Raw genomic sequence first — 20,730 nt, 5'->3', positions numbered from 1 at the left:
GATGGCCCTCTGTTGTTTGATTTTTACCTATGTAAATTTTTTTTGAACAGGATATTTGAGAGATTCTTCAATCAAATAAACAACCTAGAGATTTCACTCCAAAAAGAACACTTAATTTGTTCAAAGGAAAGTCTGGCACAAACAGAAGTAGCTTAAGGAAAGCAGAAAAGGTGTGAGCATTTGATGAAAGCCACCTTTCACTGTGGCAGCCAAAGAGCTACCCCAAAGAACAAAGGCTCAAAAAGATAACTAATAGGTACAGAACAGCATTTTTCAGCATGCCTCTTTGTCACACGGATTAGAAGATCTTGAGAAAGATTTACCACAAGGAAAAACATTACATGAGGCAGTGTTCACTCTGCACTGTAGTCACAAACAAGTTTGCACTTGTTTACTACTGAGGGATCTTCTACAGGTACGCCACTTGAGAAGCAGAGTCAGTCCTAAACTTTCCATACAGAATAGCAAATCCCAAAAGTAATGCCACAGGCATCAACATGTTTTCTTATGGAATAAGGTGCTGCTTAGAAACAGGTAGCTTTTTCTGATTTATTTAATACCAGGTCCTGTGCTAGCTGTATAGATGCATATGCAGCAACCGCCCTTACAGCCAAGGACGAAAGAAATATCAAAATACCCCCACTCACATCTCATGTTATATTTTTTTCACAGGTCAAGCAGAACTATCACACAAAAACCTTAGCTGACAAACAAAAACCCAGAGCAGATACAAGAACTACACGTGTTGTCTTGAAATCTTATCCTTAAAAAAAAAAAAGCTATTTCTTATAAACAGCGTAACAGTATGATCATTAAAATAATAATAATAATAAAATACAGTATTAGCAGAAAAGGCATGGCTATCTTCAAATCACAGATAACACATGATGTTTCTAATCAGTAGCCTAATACCACATTAATTTAATCTATGATCTCATAAATGAATGAAAAAGATATGAGAGAAACAGCACATCAGTAATCTCAAAATTACTTAGGAGTAATTACTTAGGAGTGCTTGAAAGAGACCAAGTGAGTCTTTCTAGTGTCTATGGACTCTCTTGTCTCAAGTTCCCAACTTTCTAGGACACAATTTCTATCAGTGTTTCACCTTACTAATCACACACCCCTAAGGAAGTACCTCATGGTGGGAATTAATTTTGCATATTGAAATCATACACATACCTGCTGCAGTGCAGAGATGTCAGACACACCAATATTCTGAATTCCTTGGAGGAACACTGGAAGTTTTTCCATGATGTGGTGGGTTTTATTGAAAAGAGCACTGATACTAGAAACCACATCCAGTAGCATATTTAATACATTGCCAATCTCAGATGGTATCTTAATCTTGAAAAAGAAGGAAAATCACAGCATTAAATTCCTAATAGAAACAAATTTAAACCTTTTAATGAAACACTCATAATTCATTTGGTCTTTTTCTAAAACTGATTATACAATATTCCTGTAAATTACCTTTTAAACTTCTTTTAGTATAACTCCTCAAGTACTTTCCAATTCAGCTAAAGAAAAATTCTCTGGTAACGTTAGAACTGGCCTATGACAAATCAGGACTTAAAATCCAGAGAACACATTTCTACTTATCAAGCTGATGGGATATTAATACTAATGGGATGTGCAGCATCCTGCCCCCTGGGATTTCAGTGTGAATGAGAATTTTTCCTTCGATAGGTTCGAGATTCTCAGTGCAAGTTTAATATTTTAAAAATACTTTGTAAGTTAAATTAAATCTAATAAGCATTTTCATTTCTTTAGGCAATTAAACTTCACATTAGACAAGAAACTTTCCTGTCACACTATACATCCTTTTGCATTTTTCATATGTGCTGTCTCTTACCTAAAGTAATTATGTTCATTTCATTCCCTATTTGACTAAAGTTCGATTGGCTATTTGCTGTTTCCACTGTAAAAGTTCTGTCATTTTTAATTTTTCTATTTCCTTTGCTTTTATAGATTTTATTAGACAATGTGGTAATGCAAACTGATTGTTACCTGCCTATGCATGATAATAGAAAAAATAACATTTCATTAAATACTTTCAGCTGCTTCCTATTATCCTTATTTTATCTACCTTTATTTGACTTTCTACTATAATAACATCTGTGCTTATTTTTACTTCTCAGTTTTCACTGGCTTTTAGATTTTTTTTAAGTTTTGAAAAAAATCTTCTTAAGTTATAATATTAGCAAAATTTCCACAATAATTTAGGATGAACAAAAATGGATGACAAAATATTTTTTATTCTTTGTTAGGATCTCATGCTTCAATCAGCCCCATCATAATAAGCACCGGGGTTTTTCCTTTTTTTTTTTTTTTTTGTTAGCAGGTAATCCATAAAGTAGAAATCTTTTCTGTCTGCTATCTTAACCTCTGCTGGGAAATTGTCCTGTTTTTAGAGCAAATCTATTTATTCACATATGTGTAATCCAGAATATAACCTGGTATCTATGGCTTTAGACCAAAATATTCTTCTTCCCAACATTATAACTATTTTTTTAACTATTTAGTTACATTTCATGTTCTGTCAGTAAATTCCAATAGAATGGAAATAAATGTCTGCTAACTATCATAAAACCCATCCAAAAATTTTGGTCTCTCAAGTAAAAATATCTCCCTGAAACCCCACATTAGATCCCAGATTATCTGCAGTTGTACAGATAATACAGTTTTGCTACAGGATTATGCATCCCCTTCACTATAGTTTTGGTAGTGTGCTGTTCTTGTAAAGCCATATGAGCAACCTTCCACAGTTACAGAATAGGAAGTGAGTAACTGCATGAACAGCAAACTCTGCTAAAAATGAATAAAACTGCATCTCGAACCACCTGTGTATTCTCTCAAGCTTCCATAATTAACTCCTCAGCTTTCCTGAAGAAACAAGAAATGGTACACAGCAGCATCTGCCAGCCCCATTCTTCACCTATTATGTTTGCTTTCTGGAGCTAAATCAAGACAAAAAACGCAATGAGTCCAATGTTTGCTGGACTCCACAGAGAAAGAGCACTGAAAGAAATAACAACTCTTAGTTTATCTACCTGCATGCTTCAGACACACTTCAAAAGAAAACCATAGGAACCAAATGCTTTTTTCCCCATCTTACCTTGTAAATTATATGACGCAAGTTCAAATTCTGTATAATCAGTACAAACATGGTATATAAGTCCAGTGCTGGTAAAGAACATAATTCTGCCACTGCCAGGGAAGTTTTATTGTTTTCAGGTAGCTTTAGTAGAAGGTTAAGTATTTCTTCATCACATCTTCCAGTTAAAGCTACCACAAGGGCACTGTAAAAGAACTATCATAATGCATGTGTATTAAAAAAAAAATTCTCCCTGAAATGAACCACCTTTTAGAGTCAATAAGATGAGAATTTGAAGCCATCAGTAGATCTGAAACAATTAAATATCCAGTTCTAAATCAGCTTGATATGCTTATACTTTAAATTCTTCATATATATAAAGAGATTAATTACATTTCATACAAGATTTATTTGTGTTTGTCAACAGGTCAATCATTCCATTCTATGTGCATTCATAGCATAAGCAGGCATATTTACAATGCTGAACAAGCCCATTCAAGCAGATACACACTTTTTTTTCTTTGTTCTAGAAGATCTAGATGGATGGATCACTAAGTTCAGGCAATATGGACCTCCCTTCTTTCAGAGGACACACAGATTTGACACTTATGGATGCCTATATGGCAAAGTGTTCATTCTGAGCCATCTCTCATTCAGCACTCCTTAAAAGTATTATTATTTAACAGTGGTGGAATGAAGAAAAGCATAAGCAGATCTCAAGCATACAACTAAAACTCCTTGGATAACAACTGTGTGCTTCTGCTTACAAAACTGCTACATTAAAAGACAAATGCAACTCATATGTCAGAAAGAGCACCTCTCCTATGAAGAGAGTGCTCTTCATAGCACTGAGAGAGTTGGGGTTGTTCAGCCGGGAGAAGAGAAGGCTTCAGAGAGAACTTAGAGCATCCTTCCAGTACCTGAGGGGGCCTACAGGAAAGCTGGGAAGGGACTTTATAAAGTGGTATGTGGTGACAGGATGAGGGGTAATGGTTTTTAAACTGGAAGACAAGTAGACTTAGGTTAGGCATTAGGAAGAAATTCTTTAGTATGAGAGTGCTGGGACACTGGAGCAGTTACTCAGGGAAATTGTAGATGCCCCCTGCCTGGAAGTGTTCAGGGACAGGCTGGATGGGGCTTTGAGAAACCTGGTCTGGTGGGAGGTTGGAACTAGATGATCTTTAAGGTCCTTTCCAACCCAAAACGTTCTGTGATTCCTATCTAACAGCTACTGAAATGACTGAAAGAAAGCAGTTGCCAGCAAATCCTGAAAAATTACAGGTTTGGAAACTGTAGGAGACAAAATACAGAACTCAAGGCTCCACAGTGCTCCTTAGGACAGAATCTGCCTGTGCTGTCTACACCAAATGCATCTGTAGCTACTAAACAGTACTCAGTGAGAGAGAAGATTCCCAAGAAAATCAAATTAAGAGTCAAAGTCAGTCAAAATATGTAGTCTAAATCTTTCATTCCAATGAACATTTTAAATCCCAAGGTATTAACGTGATTTTTAGATTTTGAATTGGAATATATGACCTTTAAAGGTCACTTCTAACTCATCCATTTAGTGATTTTATGATTTCTATTCCGGACCAAAATTTTGTCTTTCTGATTCCAAAGGATTTCCTATATATTTAAATACTCTCTGAGTATGAATATGAATATGAATATAATTCTGCTAGGAGCATAAAAGAATACTGATTTAGACTTCTTGGTGTGGAAAAGATTTGTGATATAACTTGAAATTTATCTGCTCATGCCCCAGATGAATAACACCCATTTCAATACAGTTTTTTCCATTCAGAGTTTTATCCACTAAATTAAGTACTTTTGAACTTTTCTTGCAACCTTCAGAGTTCCAGAGCTAATCCAAACTCCTATCTTTAGGGAAAAAAAAAAAAAAAAAAAAAAAAGTCTTCAGTTTACAAGTTTTTAGTGACATCAAAACATTTAATCACATAACAATGAGCATGGTCAGAGCATAATATTAGGGTAGAAATTGGTAAGTGCAATAAGCACAAACAAATCTAAGGCTTACTCTTACTATTCCAGAAGCAAGCATAGTAATAGCATACAGTCATAGAAATACAGGACCAACAGCAATCATTATATATATTATAGATATATAATCATTATATATAGTGCCTACATTTACCACGAACATAAGGGGCATGTCTGAATAATAGCTTTAAAAATACTTGTGGATCTTGAATTATCAGTAAGAAACACAGGCTTTAATGCTCAATTTCAGCTGTGGGAGGATTTAAACACTTAAGCAAACTAAAAAACATCTGTACAGATATGCAAATGTGAGATGTGCACACCTAGCTGAACTCTACATAGGACTTTAGCAAAAAAATAAGGACAGAAAATCTCTTGAAAAATTCACACAAATAGCATTATTATTCCAATAGATCAAAGGTGCATTGACTCACATTTAACTGAATAATTTCCAGATTACTTCTCACATTATCATTTAATGGTATGAAAGTAACAAGCTAACAATAAAAGCAGTCACACTGCCAAAGAAACAGAATAAATAATGTATAAGTAGTTATGATGATGTCAAATGCGTTTTGGATAGCCACACTTCATACACGAAACATGCAACAGTTTCTGCCAGTGGAGCATCAGTGACACCCAGTGGCTGCTCGATTGACCTGATTAGTTTATACAAAATGTACTTCCAAATCTTTACAGTCTTACAAACACGAACATGAGAGAAAAACCTGTAAGTTAGGAGGCAATTTGCATGGTTTCTGCTAGTCACTGGGATCACAGGACACAGCAATAAGGCACACAGTCCTTCAATCAGAAAATTTAAACAATATACCCCTTAGACAACACTACAGATAAATGAAGGGAAGGTAGGGCAAGATACTGGTAAGATAGCATCAGAAAAATGAGGAGCACATGAAATAATTAAAAATAAATAAATAAAAAATCAGACCATTGTATTGCAATGATCAGAGGAAGAAAGATGCAAAATTATTTATGCAGTAATCATATTTTCTACAGTACCAAGATAGCAAAGTTCAAATTCTGTGTCAGCCCAGGGTTTCAAAAACTGCTGAAAGTAATGAGGCAGTATCATCTAGACCAGAAGACTACTCCTACTATAAGCTGATCTCTTAATATTTCTCATTATTATTTCAAAGTCATAAATCTCAAAAATATGCCACTTAGAAGTGACAAGTGAAAATATAGGATTCCACACAAGCAAGATGGTTTGTTTTGTTTCAATTTGCCCATCAGGCTATAGGCAGACCCATTAATTTAACACCTTTATTTGATCCTTTACCTTTGACTGAGAGATACTGGCTTCCAAGATGGTACTGATAGTTTCTTCAGAAATATTGACAGAAGAACCAATGTCCAGCCTTAACTGAGTAACATTCTGCACACACTCTTTAATTTTCACATCTGGAAGAGAAGAAAATTAATGACAACTGTACCACACTGTTCAATTAAATTTCCCAGACTGTATCATTTTCCTTAGATTTGTAGTAAGGGGTGAAAAATGACAAAAACTTCACTAATTGTGTAATTCACTTCTACTTCAAGTGTGAAAGTTTCTCTTCTAGAAGACTGAAGAACTTTTGCATCTCTTTGCATACTCCTTACAAGAGCACAGGTTATCCCAGATCACTGCATTGTGAGAACATCTGAAATTAGGGAAGCAGCCTTTAGACCTTTAAGATCCCTTCTTCCACTAACTTAAGTCCCCTTTTCTTTCTAATAAACCTCTGCATCTTATTGGACAGGTTCTGACAGGGTAAACTATGATGTCCTGTGCCAACGTGAGTGGATTTATGTGCATGTGTAAAATGAAAATAGACTGCATTAAATCAGTAGTCTCCACAAGCTGTAGCTCTTTAAAGTTTGAAGATTAAGGCAAAAGTTATTGTCCCGCAAAATGATACAGCAGTCATTTGTAAAAATTGAAGAAAACTGGAACCCACCATTTAAAGGATTAAAATTGCTGAGAAAAGCTGTCGCCGGGTTTTCTGACATCTGTAGCTCCAGATTTTCAACCACCCTGAAACAAGAGTCTTAATTTCATAAATTATCAGAATGAAGTCATTGACATTACTATATATGAAGAGTAATGTGAACAGTGAAACAGCCACTAAATGAGGTAAAAGGGGTCATGTTATGCACTATGTACACTCCCCGCGAATGCAGTAAGCAACTCGACAGACCTTCTGATGTTGTATTTTTATGGTGCAGGGATCATCTTATTTCATGCCTAAATGAGGTGTAAATATAGAGATCACAATGGCTGAATGCTCTAGTAAAGAGTACCTTATGGAGAAGCACAGCTCTAGCAACGCCTCACTTCTTACTGAACACACATTTTTAAAACCTAGAGATATAAAGCACTGCAGTTCAGGAAGAATAAAGTCTATCTTATTGCAATTTAAGTAATAAAGAGTATACACATACCAGATATTTGCTATTCAAAAACTGGATATGTGTCTAGATATAAGTGTAGCATCCAAGCTAAGTTCTTCTGTATTTTTACTTTAGTTCACTGAGACAATTCAAGCCCATCAATGAAAACAGACAAACTAGTATAGCAACAACTATGACAAGGGCTACTTCTAATGGACAACAAGTCTGAAATATTCTGTAATAACAGTTTTTTTTTTTTAGCAAATATCTGAAAGTATTCGGAATTCAAGCCTGCCAGTTCACACACACTTTTTTATGTTTCTGTCTCAGCTGCTGCACTGATCTGAACTTTTATTGTTTTCCTAAATATACCTATCTGCTCAGAGGACAAGGCCATACGAAACTAGAAATAAACACAAACTTAAGATAGCAAGATTCTGACCTGAGGTCATGGAAAACTGAAAATGTCTTCAGTTGTGATTCAAAACGTTCTCCTTGTGGAGCAGCTGCAAATACTCAGTAAAATTACAAGCACTCTTAGAAATATCCAGAATTCTGCTAAATTACTTAAATAATGTGCATTGTCTCAGCTCAATTTTCAATTTAAATGAACGAAGCTTCAAGCAACTCTGATAAACAGTATTTCTTTTGTAATTACATAATTTAGTACACAGACATATGCACAAAATGGTATTGCTAACAAGAACTCCTCGGGGTACAAAAATGCAGAATGCTTTACATTTGCAATTGTCTCTGTATGTTCCTGGTTAGCTGACATTCACAGCTGCCATTGCTGGTATCTTGCAAGGCCCTCAGGAAGCTCTCCAAAGTATTGGAAAGTTCTTGGTTTATATGTGCCATACTCTCACAATCCCCTTTGTTGAAAGCTGGCCACATTCTTTCAATATCCTGCAAAATAGAGTGATCATCATGAGATTAATTTATTGGTCAAAGTATCAGGTTTTGGCAACCAGATGATGCATATTTTTAAATGAATATGGGTAAGGCAATATGCTTTTACTTAATGTGTGTGCAACTGAAACTTAGGGAGAGGTTTTCAAGAACCAAGAAATTTTCAAAGATCTGAGTTTTGGAAACAACAAAAATATTTGTGAATTTAACCTAGCATATCAAGGAGATTCATCCCCTAGGAGAAGTGCAAATGTTTTCATTAGAATCTTACTTTCAATATGAAATGAGGTTTTATGTTTGGGGTTTTTTAGGCTATTTTTATCTTTTTCCCTAGAATAATTGCTCTGAACATCTGTTTCCATCCAGCAAACCAAAATGTCTGGCTACCCATAACTAGTTTTTCTTCCATTATATTTTGTGTAATGTTCACTTTTATCTTTTCTCCTGAATATTCACATTTCTGATTTTGCAAGTCTTTTTCAGTATTTGGAGAAGCAGGTCATAGAATGGTAGTGACTATGGTAGTGAAATGGATTTTTTCTGCAAAAAAGTGTACTTTAGAAATGAGTAATGTCTCTAATATCTGTTTGCCTCGAACCATTGGTATTCGTATCAGCAAAATGTCCAGCTGTACAAACTAGCAGAGTTATTTCATAAAGAAAAGACAAATTCCATAATAAAAGTATTCGACACATTATAGTATTTTGTCTGCCTGCTTCCAGCACAGAAACACAGAGGAGGAGTCTCTAAATGCCAAATGTTACTGTCTCCTACTGGTAATTACATGGGTTGTTAAAGAAAAACAGACTGCCTCCAGCTGGTAACCACAACTGCTAATTTAGCATGAATGGCTGTACAGAAAGTTTATTTGTATGTACCTTGATTTCACAGATGTTCATGTGACGATTTAACAGTATAAATGTACTCTAATTTATTAATTTTGCAGTATCACAATATTTGAAAGAATTAAAAATTGGTTGCTGCTGTGTACTGAATGGCAATCTAATTACAAATAGTAATTCTAGTTGTATCTACAGCTTTCAAAGCTCACCAATGTTTCACCCAGAATTCCTTCTGGGTATCACTATCATAAGCAATAAAACTACATTCATACAAACCCCAGGTTTAGCCACTGTATGGTCTCATCATTCAAACAGTAAGGAAAAAAACAAAAATTTCCATTATTTTCCAAAGTTCAAAGCATGCTGTAAAGCACATAGTAGTAGCTGTGGAAACTACTCAAACCTGATAATGATCTTGAACCACAGTGATTCCTTCCATGACAGAGAGGAGTAAGTGACTGCTTAATCGCTCTTTACACTTTGTAACAACACAGGAGAGGTTGCCAATGAAAACTGGTTCTTCTGTAAGAGAAAAATATCTGGGTTTAATCAGTTAAAAAGAATGAATAGATTACTGTAATCATATTAAAAGTTAACAAAGTACAGGTAAGTTTTTAAAAGTAAATTAAGTCTGACGTGTTAAGGCACTGAGACTGAGAAATATTTCTACCTAAAGTTATTTATCATTGCAGAGAAGGGCTAGGTTGATTCAATTTCCATTATTCTTCTCCACTACATTTTCCTGATCAATACTAAGAACAGCAATTCCTACTGCTGAATGAGAGACAAAAAGTTAATTTTTACTCTTTGGGAGCAAGAAGCGTTACTCTGAGAAGCTGTGGATATTAACCACATCTATCTACCACCTCCTCAGGCAGGCTCCCCTGATCTTTTATGTTCAAACTCTTCAGTGAGCAGTAACTTTCAAAGGGGAGGAAACAGAATTACATAGTTAGATTATGAATAAGAATTCATATAGGGGATATTTATCACCTGATCAAGCAATGAGAAAATTTTTACTCGAGTGTGCAGTCTCTATGTCTTTGGAAAAAAAACCCTATTCCTCTGGTCTGCCATGGGTTTGTACATGGGACAGCAATCAAGGCTTTCAGTTTAACAATTGAATTCTGGCTTAAGGAAGGATGAAGTTAATTTTTCTCCCATGTATTTTTCATTATGTTTAGTTTGTAAATTAAGAAGGAAGAAGAATAATCATTCATCATTGCTCATAGAACAAGCAAACCTTAGTCTTCCTCACAGAAGTAACACAATCAAACTCAGTAATGTAAATCAAGTCAAGCAATTTTCATCTTTTCTCATTAGGTTTCATAATGTTTTCTGTATCAAATGAAATACTATGACACATCCCTATGACCAGTGTACCAGAAATACGAGCAGAAATAAGAATGACAAAAATTTAGTTCCTTAATCTCAGTTATTTCAATCAATAAACTGTTCTTCAGAGGCTGAAGACAGATCCCAGGTACTTGGCACACATTTTCAGTATCACCCATTCTAAGCTCTACACTCCTATTGTTTTGGGGAACTACATCAGTAACAGGAGAGTGGAGAAAACAGGCAGAATTGTGTTGTAATCACATCTTAAGTTTTGTTTGGAAATGAAATAGGCATTAGACATCACTAATCTCAGCCCTTCCTCTAGAATCACAGGTCAATGCTTCCTAATTCTTTCTTTGCAAACAATCTGAGCATAGTTGGGTTAAAATACAAAGTTTGAAGAGAAAAGGCTTTGCTTTCCCTAAAAAAATCGTAATAGGAAGTGACACCACTAGGTCAATACAGAGCCTTTCCTAAAGTAATCATCTCAGGGGGCTATATGCAAGCAATAAAACAAACCTAACACATTGTTGAAGATGAAGTTATTCAGCCACAGTTAGCCAATCTGGGCTCAACACATCCAGAAATGAGACATGCTTCTTCCTTTATATAACTGTCCCTTCTTTATTTTCTGCCACCTATATGCTGCCTTATGGCAACTCTGGAACATTAACAAAACCTCTGTAACATGACTCAGTTCTCTGACCTGGCAAAAAATTATCCAGTAAAAATGATAATACAAAACCCAAATGTATACAATAGTATACATATACATATATATATATACACACATATACACATATGCATGCTGGATTTGAACGTCAAATCAAAGGTAAGAGATCTTGGTGTGACACAGTAATTCCAGAAGGGAGGGAAAGAGCACACAGCTGAAAATGAAAGATCTGCAAGGCCTCCTGCTTCCACTGAGATTTCATATGAACATGAACACTCTAGAAAGCAATCATCCCTTGACAGGATGTGCATGAAATTTCTTCCTGTACCTCTGCTGGCATAATTTTCAGGCATCAGTATGTTTGCATTGCTTGACTTCACCTAAATTAACTTACTTTCCCAAAAGGTTGCTCAGAGTAAAGCCTTAACATCATAGTACTAAACACATATGATAACACAAAGAGTCACTACTGTGATAACCAACCTGAAAAGATCTTAAGAACATTCAAAATAGTAAACTGGAATTTCTGCAATAGTAGGACACTAGCAGGTTGCAAATGTTTCTGAAGAATCTTGCAGATTTCCAATGCTCTGTAGAAAGATTATCAAGAAATATTATTCTCTTAACAAGGGTACCACAGAAAATTTCAACAGATTACTATGTATGGTTACAGTCTTCAAAAAACCATTTAAAGATTTCAGTATTAGCAGTTACTACATTCATCTGGAGTATTTCAAAATCAGAACATACCTCCATGCAAAAAAACCCAGCAAACGAAAACAAACTAAAAATCCCCACACCAAAAAACTTTTTTATCAAGGTAGCAAGTCATGAGCTTTTTTAAGACTTTAGGAGTGCTAGAAACCACCATAACAAAATAAAGAAAATCATAAGAGCTACAGAAATACTGAGAGCCCACACCATATACTGCCTTGATGATGAAGAGCAGAGCACTTGAAACCTCTTATAATCAGCATTTGGGGAAAACAAAACACTTTTCTAATATTTGATTTTTCAACAGATTTGGCTAATACCTGACCTTGCTTATCACTGGTTTGACATATTTACATAAAATTACTTATGGAGGTCTAAATATCACATCAGAGTCATGCATCAACTTCATTATGCCGTTTCTCAGCTGGTCTATATTGGCAGGATCCACCAGCAAGAAACCCCAGGGCCATTTGATGCAGCCAATCTTGTGCAAGTCATTCAATGAGAATTACTTAAATGCAGCAACTCAAGTCTAGCTGTATTTTTATTAAATAAATTGTCTGTAAATATTTTCTTGAAGCATAGCTTCCTCTGCTGCTGCTAGATTACATTTGATTTGAGTAATCTGGCAGGAAAAAAAAAAAAAAAAAAAGCCTTGGACCCAAGATTCCTTCAGAAACTGTATTTGTTAAAGAAAAAAAAACTTAATGTAAAGCCATTGCCCCAGTAAGGTCATCTTTTTTTGCATAAGTCACCAGAGAAATTAAGTTGAAAGCATTTCAGATATCTACCTTTGAATATAGAAAGGAAAAGAAAAAAAATTGTCTTCCTGTCAATAGTTATGGTTTCAGTGTTCAGTGTTTTAAAACACTGGTATCTTCAAATATTTGATTCTATAATAATTCCAAAGAAATCACTTCCAGTACCAATACAGATGATTTAGCAAGTCAATAACCTGGTCCACACAATAAAGCATGATACCAAATATAACTGTTTTCAACAATATAAGTTGATAAAAATGGTATTTTAGTCAAAAGCACAAATCCAAAATGAAATGAATTAAAAGTTTTGATTCAGCTGTTTACAAAGACCCATTCTGTCATTATCAACACACTGTCAAAATGAGTATATAGAAAACACTCACCTCGTTTCTTTCACTATATCCTGATGCAAATCCTTCTGTAAGAAGGTTATTTTGTTCCAGTCATGTTCTGTGGTAGACTGAAATACCATTTGCAAGATCTCTTCCAAGATGTCCAGAGTTTTGTTTTGGGAATGAGTAGAAAGTTCTCTATATAGTGCATTATCAACAAAGGAATCAATTAAGTCAACTACCTGAAGCTCAGTGTTGTTTTTATGCAGATCTTCGTCTATAACAGCAAGATCAGCAAGTGTATGAAGGAGATTATTTAACAAAACTGAATTAGCAGTAGAAGTATTATTCAAGTTTTCTCTGCTACTATCACTGAATAATCTACCAGTATAAACTTCCTTAGAATTATTTTGGAATAGTTCCAGAAAGTCAATAATGTCTTTGACAACCAGCAGTAGGTCATTCGATGAATTTTCATCAGCCATAAGGAGAAAAAGAGCATGCGTTATTTTAGAATAGTTTCTGCTGTTACACTCGCATAGAAAACTGTTTACAATGTCTTGTATGTCTTCAAAATTTCTTAACATAGCATCTGCAGATGATGTATTAAATTGATGTACCGAAACATCAAAAGCCATTGAAGAGGAGTGTCCCGTGGCTAAACTTAGTAATTGTAACTCTTGGTCTATCACAGCAAGTAAGTGTCTAACACTAAAATTCTCCAATAAATCTTCAATGCTTGTAACTATAGGAAACCAGAAGTTCTCAAAGTTATCAGATATATTACTGTTTTCATTTAAAGCTGATAACATCATAAGCATAGAGTATGTCTGGTTTCCAACAGAAGACAGCATCATTAAAGGCTGAATTGCTGAAAGGAAAGAAAGGACAGCTTCCTTATCCAGGAGTCCAGAAACTTCACTGGTCATATTCTTAACATTAGTAAGAACAGCCTTTGTAAATGATGTTTTTGAATGTCTGTTCCAATTTAAGCCACCAAAAAGATCACCCAGCTGTTCAAGAACACCTTTGGCCATTTCCATTTCTGCCACTGGAATACTGCTCAGTGTTTCTATGATATGTAAAGCTACTTGGGTCCTTGGTGTGAAGTAACAATTGTTGATTAATTGTGTATTATTCACTTGCAGTGGCACAGCATAGAGGGACAGCTCATTCCAAACATTCAGAAGCTCTTTGAGAACTGAGCCATTTACCTGATGGAGCTCAGAAAACTTCAAAAGAACAGAGGTCCATTCTTTAATCTGATGAAAAAAGCAAGTCAAATTGTGAATTATATCCATCTGAAAGTCTTCTGTCATGCATGAGGAACTATCATCCAGAGTGATGAGTTTCAGCTCCTTAAGAACTTCAGTAACTCTGGTGTAATTAAGAGTAGAACTGCTGTGCACAAAGTCACAGAGTTCAAAAACCTGATCACTCTGAGGTGTTGCTGTTGTGAGAGTCCAGCAGAATGCTGCAGAAAAACAAACTGAGGCCTCTGCAGAATCATTAGACACATCTTTCAATATCTCCAGTAACACTAGAAGACTTTCTCCTTCATTATCAAACTCTTCTTCAGTAAACATTGACATTTTTTCTTCCTGAGTCAGTATGAAAGCAATTACTTTGGATAGTGCTTCCGTGATGTTTCCATGAGCTACTCTTTCTGTAAGGCTGATGACATCAAGGAGGAGATGAAATATCTCTTCGACATCGTAGAGCTCATCTTGTTCAAAGAGTTGTGTTATTTGCCATAACCCAGTCAGGTTCCAGTTACATGAATCGTTCTCAAATGCATCCCACCAGTCTATGAACAATCCTAACTCAGAGTTCTCAGTATACAAAGTCTTCATATTTTCAAAGAAATTATTTAGGCTCCTTTGGATATGTTTGAATTGACTTATCAAGAACTCAGCATCCACGCTCTCCATATTTTGCACCAAAGCTAACACATGCTTCAGTAACTCTTTATCATCTTTTAATGGAAAGCCAAAAAAACTAGAAGACTTGAAAATTTTAAGTGTCTTCCTTACTAGTTCAGTATTCAGAGCTGTTGTTTCTATCAGTTTCTGGATGAACATTTTGTGTTCACCCTGCAAGTCTGAGTCAAGTTTACCAATCACATACTGAACTAACTCCATCAACAAACTGATGTTTTTAACATGCAAGAAAGGTTCCATCTCAATGTCCAAATGAACAGAATTGTTTTCTTGGATTTCAGAGGTTTTATTTTTCAGAAGAATTTGAATTTCTTTCAGAAGTTCTACTGAGGAAAGTTGAAGATGGTGAATAGCATTAAGGAACATTCTTGAAGTATTGCTAAATCCATGGGCTGACTGACTAAAATGGGTCTTGTTTAACATATACCATGATTGCCTCACTAAATCATTGACAACCATTTGTATTTGCCCTCCAGAGTTATTTAAAAGTGTAAAAATGAATTCGAGCACACCAATGTCATCTTTTACATAAAGTTCAGGGAGAATTAAATTTACTGTTTTTGCTATAATGTCAAAATAAACATTTACACACATCATATCAGAACCAGGTAGGGAACATTCAGGGAGTATAAAATTAAAAATTAAATTAACAAAGTCCATCACATTCATTAGTTTAGCATCTGTCTCTATGTTTCCCAGAGATCTCAGTAGAAATAAAATATGTTTTGCACTTTCAAGGTGTGAAGGTGACATGAATTTTTCACTGAGATTGCTTAATCCATGTATCCATCTTTTACAATCCTCTGCCTCACCCACGGTACTATAAAAATTTAGAAAAGAAGCAAGGCGTGATGAAAAATTTGTTTGTGAATGGCTTAAGTCTTCCAGAGTCTCATTCAAAATCATTTTGGTGATATTCTGGAAAATACTGATACAAGCTATATATTTGCCTTCAGATATATCTTTAAAGAAAGCAGTTGTGTCTTTTATCTCAGTGAGAATAATTCCAAGTTCTTTCTGGGAGAGCTTGAGAATGGTAGAAAGGGAATTTCCAGTGGAAAACACACCAGCACTCCCATCTTCTCCCTCAGATATTTCTGAGGTGAAAGTATCAAGCCAAGAAGTGAAAAACTCTCCATTAACAACCTCCAGTAGAGATTTCTGCAATTCAGTTATCACGACTCCCATAACTTCTAAAACATTTTCTAAACTGTTACCTTGAAGTGAGTTTGTGACATTAACTGCATTGTTAAAAACACTTTGAAGATTAGCAAGGAAAGAATCCAAGTGTCTCCAGTCATTTAAATTACCACCTGCTTCAATTATGATTTTCAATACATTCATTGCTGCTGTGGTAGCTTCAACAATAAACATATCTGTACTATTGCACAGTTCATCATGAGTTGTATTTAGAAGACTTTCAGAGAGATATTCCAACTCATTTCTTAGACTGACAAAAAAGGATGAATTCAAATTTAAGATTTTGGAGGCTTCCTCAAAAATCTCTGTGCAGGTTTGAAGCCAGGTAAAAGTGCAGTGCAATGCATAAGGCACACTTACCTCCTCTCCCAGGTTTGTTATATTAGACAGAGCAATGTCCAATGGAAGCAGAAGTAAGCTGTAAACTTCTGCTGAATGATCTGCAGAAGTAATGTTTGATGGATAAAAATCCATGCACCCATTATCTACCAGGCATTCTGGTATATCAAGAAATTGTTCCAAATAACAAAAGGCTGCTGTTTGAAGCTCTTCATCTATAAACAAAGTTTTAAGGCTGCTCAGAGCACTATAAACAACTTTCATTTCCTTTTTTCCTTTCTGTGCAAGAGACTGGGCCTGAAACTCAGTGAAGTTGTAAATGATAAGTAACTTTTCACATAGTGAATCATTGGTGAGATTCCAGAGAAGTTCAAATGTTTCTGACAGAAAATCAAAAACTTTGTCCCTGTCTTGGAAATCATGCCATACTTGAAAAGCTGAAATATCTCTTGAAGTCTCATAAAGAAATGTTAACAGAGTGCTATTGCTCTCAATATTTAAGACCAGAGCATCATCCTGATACAGAGAGAAAAGCATTGAAACAAGGGAAGCCACACTAGTATTGCTTAATTTTTGGATGTTTTTGAAGAAATCATTAACAATTTCTCCTAATTCTTGCACTTTGTATGTAAAAGTTTCATTTGAGACTAATAAAGAGGAAGCATTAATTACTCCACGAATGGTGCTGAAAGACCCATTGACATGATCATCCATCAACGATCCAACTTCATAGAGATTCCTTAGAAAATTTTCACTTAAGTGTTTTAAATGGCTCAAAGCATCAATATTTAACTCTGGCCCATCAGTCAGGATATTTTGGAGCAATAGCATAGTTCTATTAAAGATTTTATTCTCTGTAATGTAAAATATCATTCCAGATAAGGTCTCCAGTACCTCTTTCTTTTCCTCTTGACTCAAATGAGAGAGCTTAGAATCAAGTTCATAGAATACAATTTTCATTACATGCCAGAAAACTTCTGTCTTCTCCTTCATCCAGAATCTCTGAGGAGGCTTGAAATTTTCTCTTAACTCATTATGGAGTACAGAAACTGGAAATGAGAAATTGGTGGCAGATTTCTTCCACTCAGAAATTTTTTTCATCCATGTAATTGTATTATTCAAGACCCTTTCAATTAGAGACTGATTTGAAGAGGCTGAGTAATCAAACTTGGTAATTTCTTCTATCACTGCTACAATATGAAGAAGATGATCCATTTCGTTTTCACCAGAAATCCATAAGTTCCAATCTCTCTTCAAAAACTCTTTGAAAGATGTCAAAATTCTGAAAAATTAAGCATGATTTTTTCTTGTTAAATATCTAGTAGGTAGACAAGAAATGGTTAAATAAATATTTTCTAATTTTACAACGTAGTTCAATTTAATAAGTTCAAATATCATTTAAATAGTCAACACAACTTAACCACACAAGACCTGAAATAGCAGAAATTACAATCAATTTCGTTTTCAAAAATGTTACAAAACTCACTGAAAAGTTCTAACCATGCTCAAATCAAAATGCCAGTGTTGGCAAAGAGGTTCAAGTACACCTTTATCAGTATTAGGAAGCTTATTAGGAAGCTTGTAAGCCACAAAGAGTAAAACACCTTCAATTTAAGTATGTTCCAAGATCTCTTGTAAAAAAATAACACACATATGACTCCTAGAACAAAAGTCCAAAAGATTTCAGATGTCCTGGACTTGCTGTATATGAGTAGATTGATCCTATAGCACACAGCCATGAAAAGTATTACTGAGGCACAGCAACCTTTTATGGGAATTAGACTTTGCAGAACATGGTAAAGAGTCCAGGTCCTAGTTCACAACGGTTCATTATATACAGATGCTGATTCCTATGAGTCCTGACCTGTACTCAGGTTATCTGCTGAACCTGCAAGCAGCTGTACTCTGAATTGCAGATTTAATTTCTTTTTCAGCCAATTATTTGACTGTAGGTGAGGTTTTGAATTGCAGAAATAAAAATACTTAACAGATAAAACCCAGAAATCGATTAAATGTAATGTGAAGAAAAAAAATTCACGTTGATCTGAACCTCTTAAGTTGCAGAAAGATAAGTAAAACTTACATATCATGAGATGTAGTATATCTTTCTGAAAAGTAGGCATCTGATTTCTCATTCCATTGCTGGATCAGAGTATTTATGTCTGAAAAAAGTTTCCCTGCTTTCTTGTCATCTAGAACCTGTGACATGAAATCAGCTATGCTTCTTTCAAGTCTCAAAAGGAGCTTCTGGGAGAGCCTGCTGCTGCTGAACCATTGCTTAAACACCTGGTGAATTAGAAGCAAACAGAGTGTAACTTGTCAGTAAATCAAATCTTTAGTGCTTAAACAAGGCACTGAATTTGCAAGTCTTCAGAAAAGAAAAAAAAAAAAAAAAAAAACCAAAAAAATTAAGGATTGTAGCAATATTTCTCCCTTGCAATGTGTCTAGACTCTCAAACAACAGCCCTCATAAAGCCTGATTTTCAATACAGTTTGAACTGACCTGCAAACTGGCAAAATAGCAAGCTACATCACATACAGAACTAACATCTTATGCTGTGCTGTCCTTGCCCAAAGACACAGCAATGGTAAAAAGACAGCCAGAGATTAAACCCAGCCCACAGCAGACCTCCACAGCCAGTTACTCAGGATTGTTTCCCTTACAGTATAGTTACCTACTCTAACAACCTGATAGATGGCAGCAGCCTCAACATTCCTGGGGTCTCATTAATCAAAGAGATAGGGAGGACCCTGAGTACTCCCTTTGTGTAGGCATGGAATCAGGTGCACCAAGGTCTGGCCAAACCTACTGACTGCTCTGCCTTCTTCCACCATTGTATTTTTTTCATGACAAGTGGTTATAGCAGATTTTTTGTTGTAAGAGATATCCAGTTCACCAAGGGAATTCCCAGAGGCCAGCATCTTACAGTACTTCAAGTTGACATCATAAGGATGTTGGCTCTTGTTTTAGAAGTTTTAAAATAGCTGATGAAATTATTACTGGATTTTCCTATGGCTACAATAGTAATTAGTTAATTAGTTTTGGCAGTCACATCAATTTTTTAATTCAAGTGATCATACATAAGCAACATCTTTATTGAGAGAAAAATCAAAGGCTAAATTTTTTAGGAGCTACACAGTAAACTCCACATACTTTCTTTAGGTATTAGAAACACGTTCAGAGCAGCTTGATACGCACCCAGCTGACACTTTTAAGGGAAAGAAAACCATATTTCACTGGAAAACAAACACTAGTATTAAGGCAGTTAGGTATGTGTTTTCCTTAGGAAATATCTGAATGTTTTATCCTTATTTAAGGATAAAACATCCTTATTTAAGGATTCTACACACAACTACACATATGCCAGCATGGAGACTACATCTCAAGTTGTTCTGCCAGAGCAGAATTTTAAGATGCTCTACTGGAGATTTACTCTCATCCCCTCCACAATGCTTCAGTCAGCATTACCAGTGAGAGTGGAGGGGAATGAAATATAAATTCATTATATACTCTGTAAGTGGAAATCTGCAGTCTTCCTTCACTTTTGCCCCAAATGCAGGCTCAGTTGGAACAGCAAATGGGATCTTGCTTCTATCAGGCCGCTGTAGTGAATTATACTTCACTGTATTCATTATTAGATTTCAGATCTGTATTTGAGTTAATGAGAAAATCTGATTAAGTGGACATGTGGTGATAGATTATATTTCCCCTGGAACAATTCCTTATAAGGATTACTTTTTAATAAAATGAAAACAGTTCATGACAATAACATTTAATAGCTAACTCAGATCTTTTAACTGAGTTACTGTTGACAACCTACATGCAAAATTTGAGAATTTAATCTATGAACTTAATAAAGTCTACCTGTGCATAGAGTTTGAGCTTGCTGACAGCATGAACAAGATACAGCTCGGCCTCATGCCATGCAGGAATACAGCCTTCTTCATTATTCTCTTTGTTTGCCTCATCTTCTGGCACACTGGACAGAGCAGCACACACAAACTGTTCCAGTGTCTCTCCTGTGGGAATCTGGCAAGCACATAAGAAATTGAAGAGCATCTCAAGAGAGCTGCTGAGTGTTATCTCTGCTATCAGTTTACTTATCTGGTGAAAAAAAGAATATCACATAGTCTCCTTCAGTGAAAACAAAGCCCATTTAATCCAGCCTCATATTCTGGGGCACATA

The 20,730-nt window shown here is 35.4% G+C and overlaps 1 protein-coding gene across 1 annotated transcript in view; it reads right to left on the bottom strand.

The window, feature by feature from the left end:
* Positions 1-20,730, bottom strand: part of ABCA13 (ATP binding cassette subfamily A member 13) — a 161,822-nt gene that overhangs the window by 121,262 nt on the left and 19,830 nt on the right. Inside the window, exons 9-17 of the mRNA XM_030444664.1 lie at positions 20,409-20,573; positions 18,627-18,829; positions 13,116-17,825; positions 9,650-9,785; positions 8,232-8,401; positions 7,060-7,136; positions 6,399-6,520; positions 3,119-3,313; positions 1,183-1,347 (exon numbers count right to left, since the gene is read on the bottom strand). Of these exons, the coding sequence (XP_030300524.1) occupies positions 1,183-1,347; positions 3,119-3,313; positions 6,399-6,520; positions 7,060-7,136; positions 8,232-8,401; positions 9,650-9,785; positions 13,116-17,825; positions 18,627-18,829; positions 20,409-20,573 (5,943 nt within the window). The remainder of the gene's footprint in view (positions 1-1,182; positions 1,348-3,118; positions 3,314-6,398; positions 6,521-7,059; positions 7,137-8,231; positions 8,402-9,649; positions 9,786-13,115; positions 17,826-18,626; positions 18,830-20,408; positions 20,574-20,730) is intronic.

The sequence above is a fragment of the Calypte anna genome, chromosome 2 (genome assembly GCF_003957555.1).
Source record: "Calypte anna isolate BGI_N300 chromosome 2, bCalAnn1_v1.p, whole genome shotgun sequence".
Taxonomy (NCBI): Eukaryota; Metazoa; Chordata; class Aves; order Apodiformes; family Trochilidae; genus Calypte; species Calypte anna.
The sequence above is the reverse complement of the archived record's forward strand: the minus strand, read 5'-3'. Positions and strand labels throughout refer to the sequence as shown.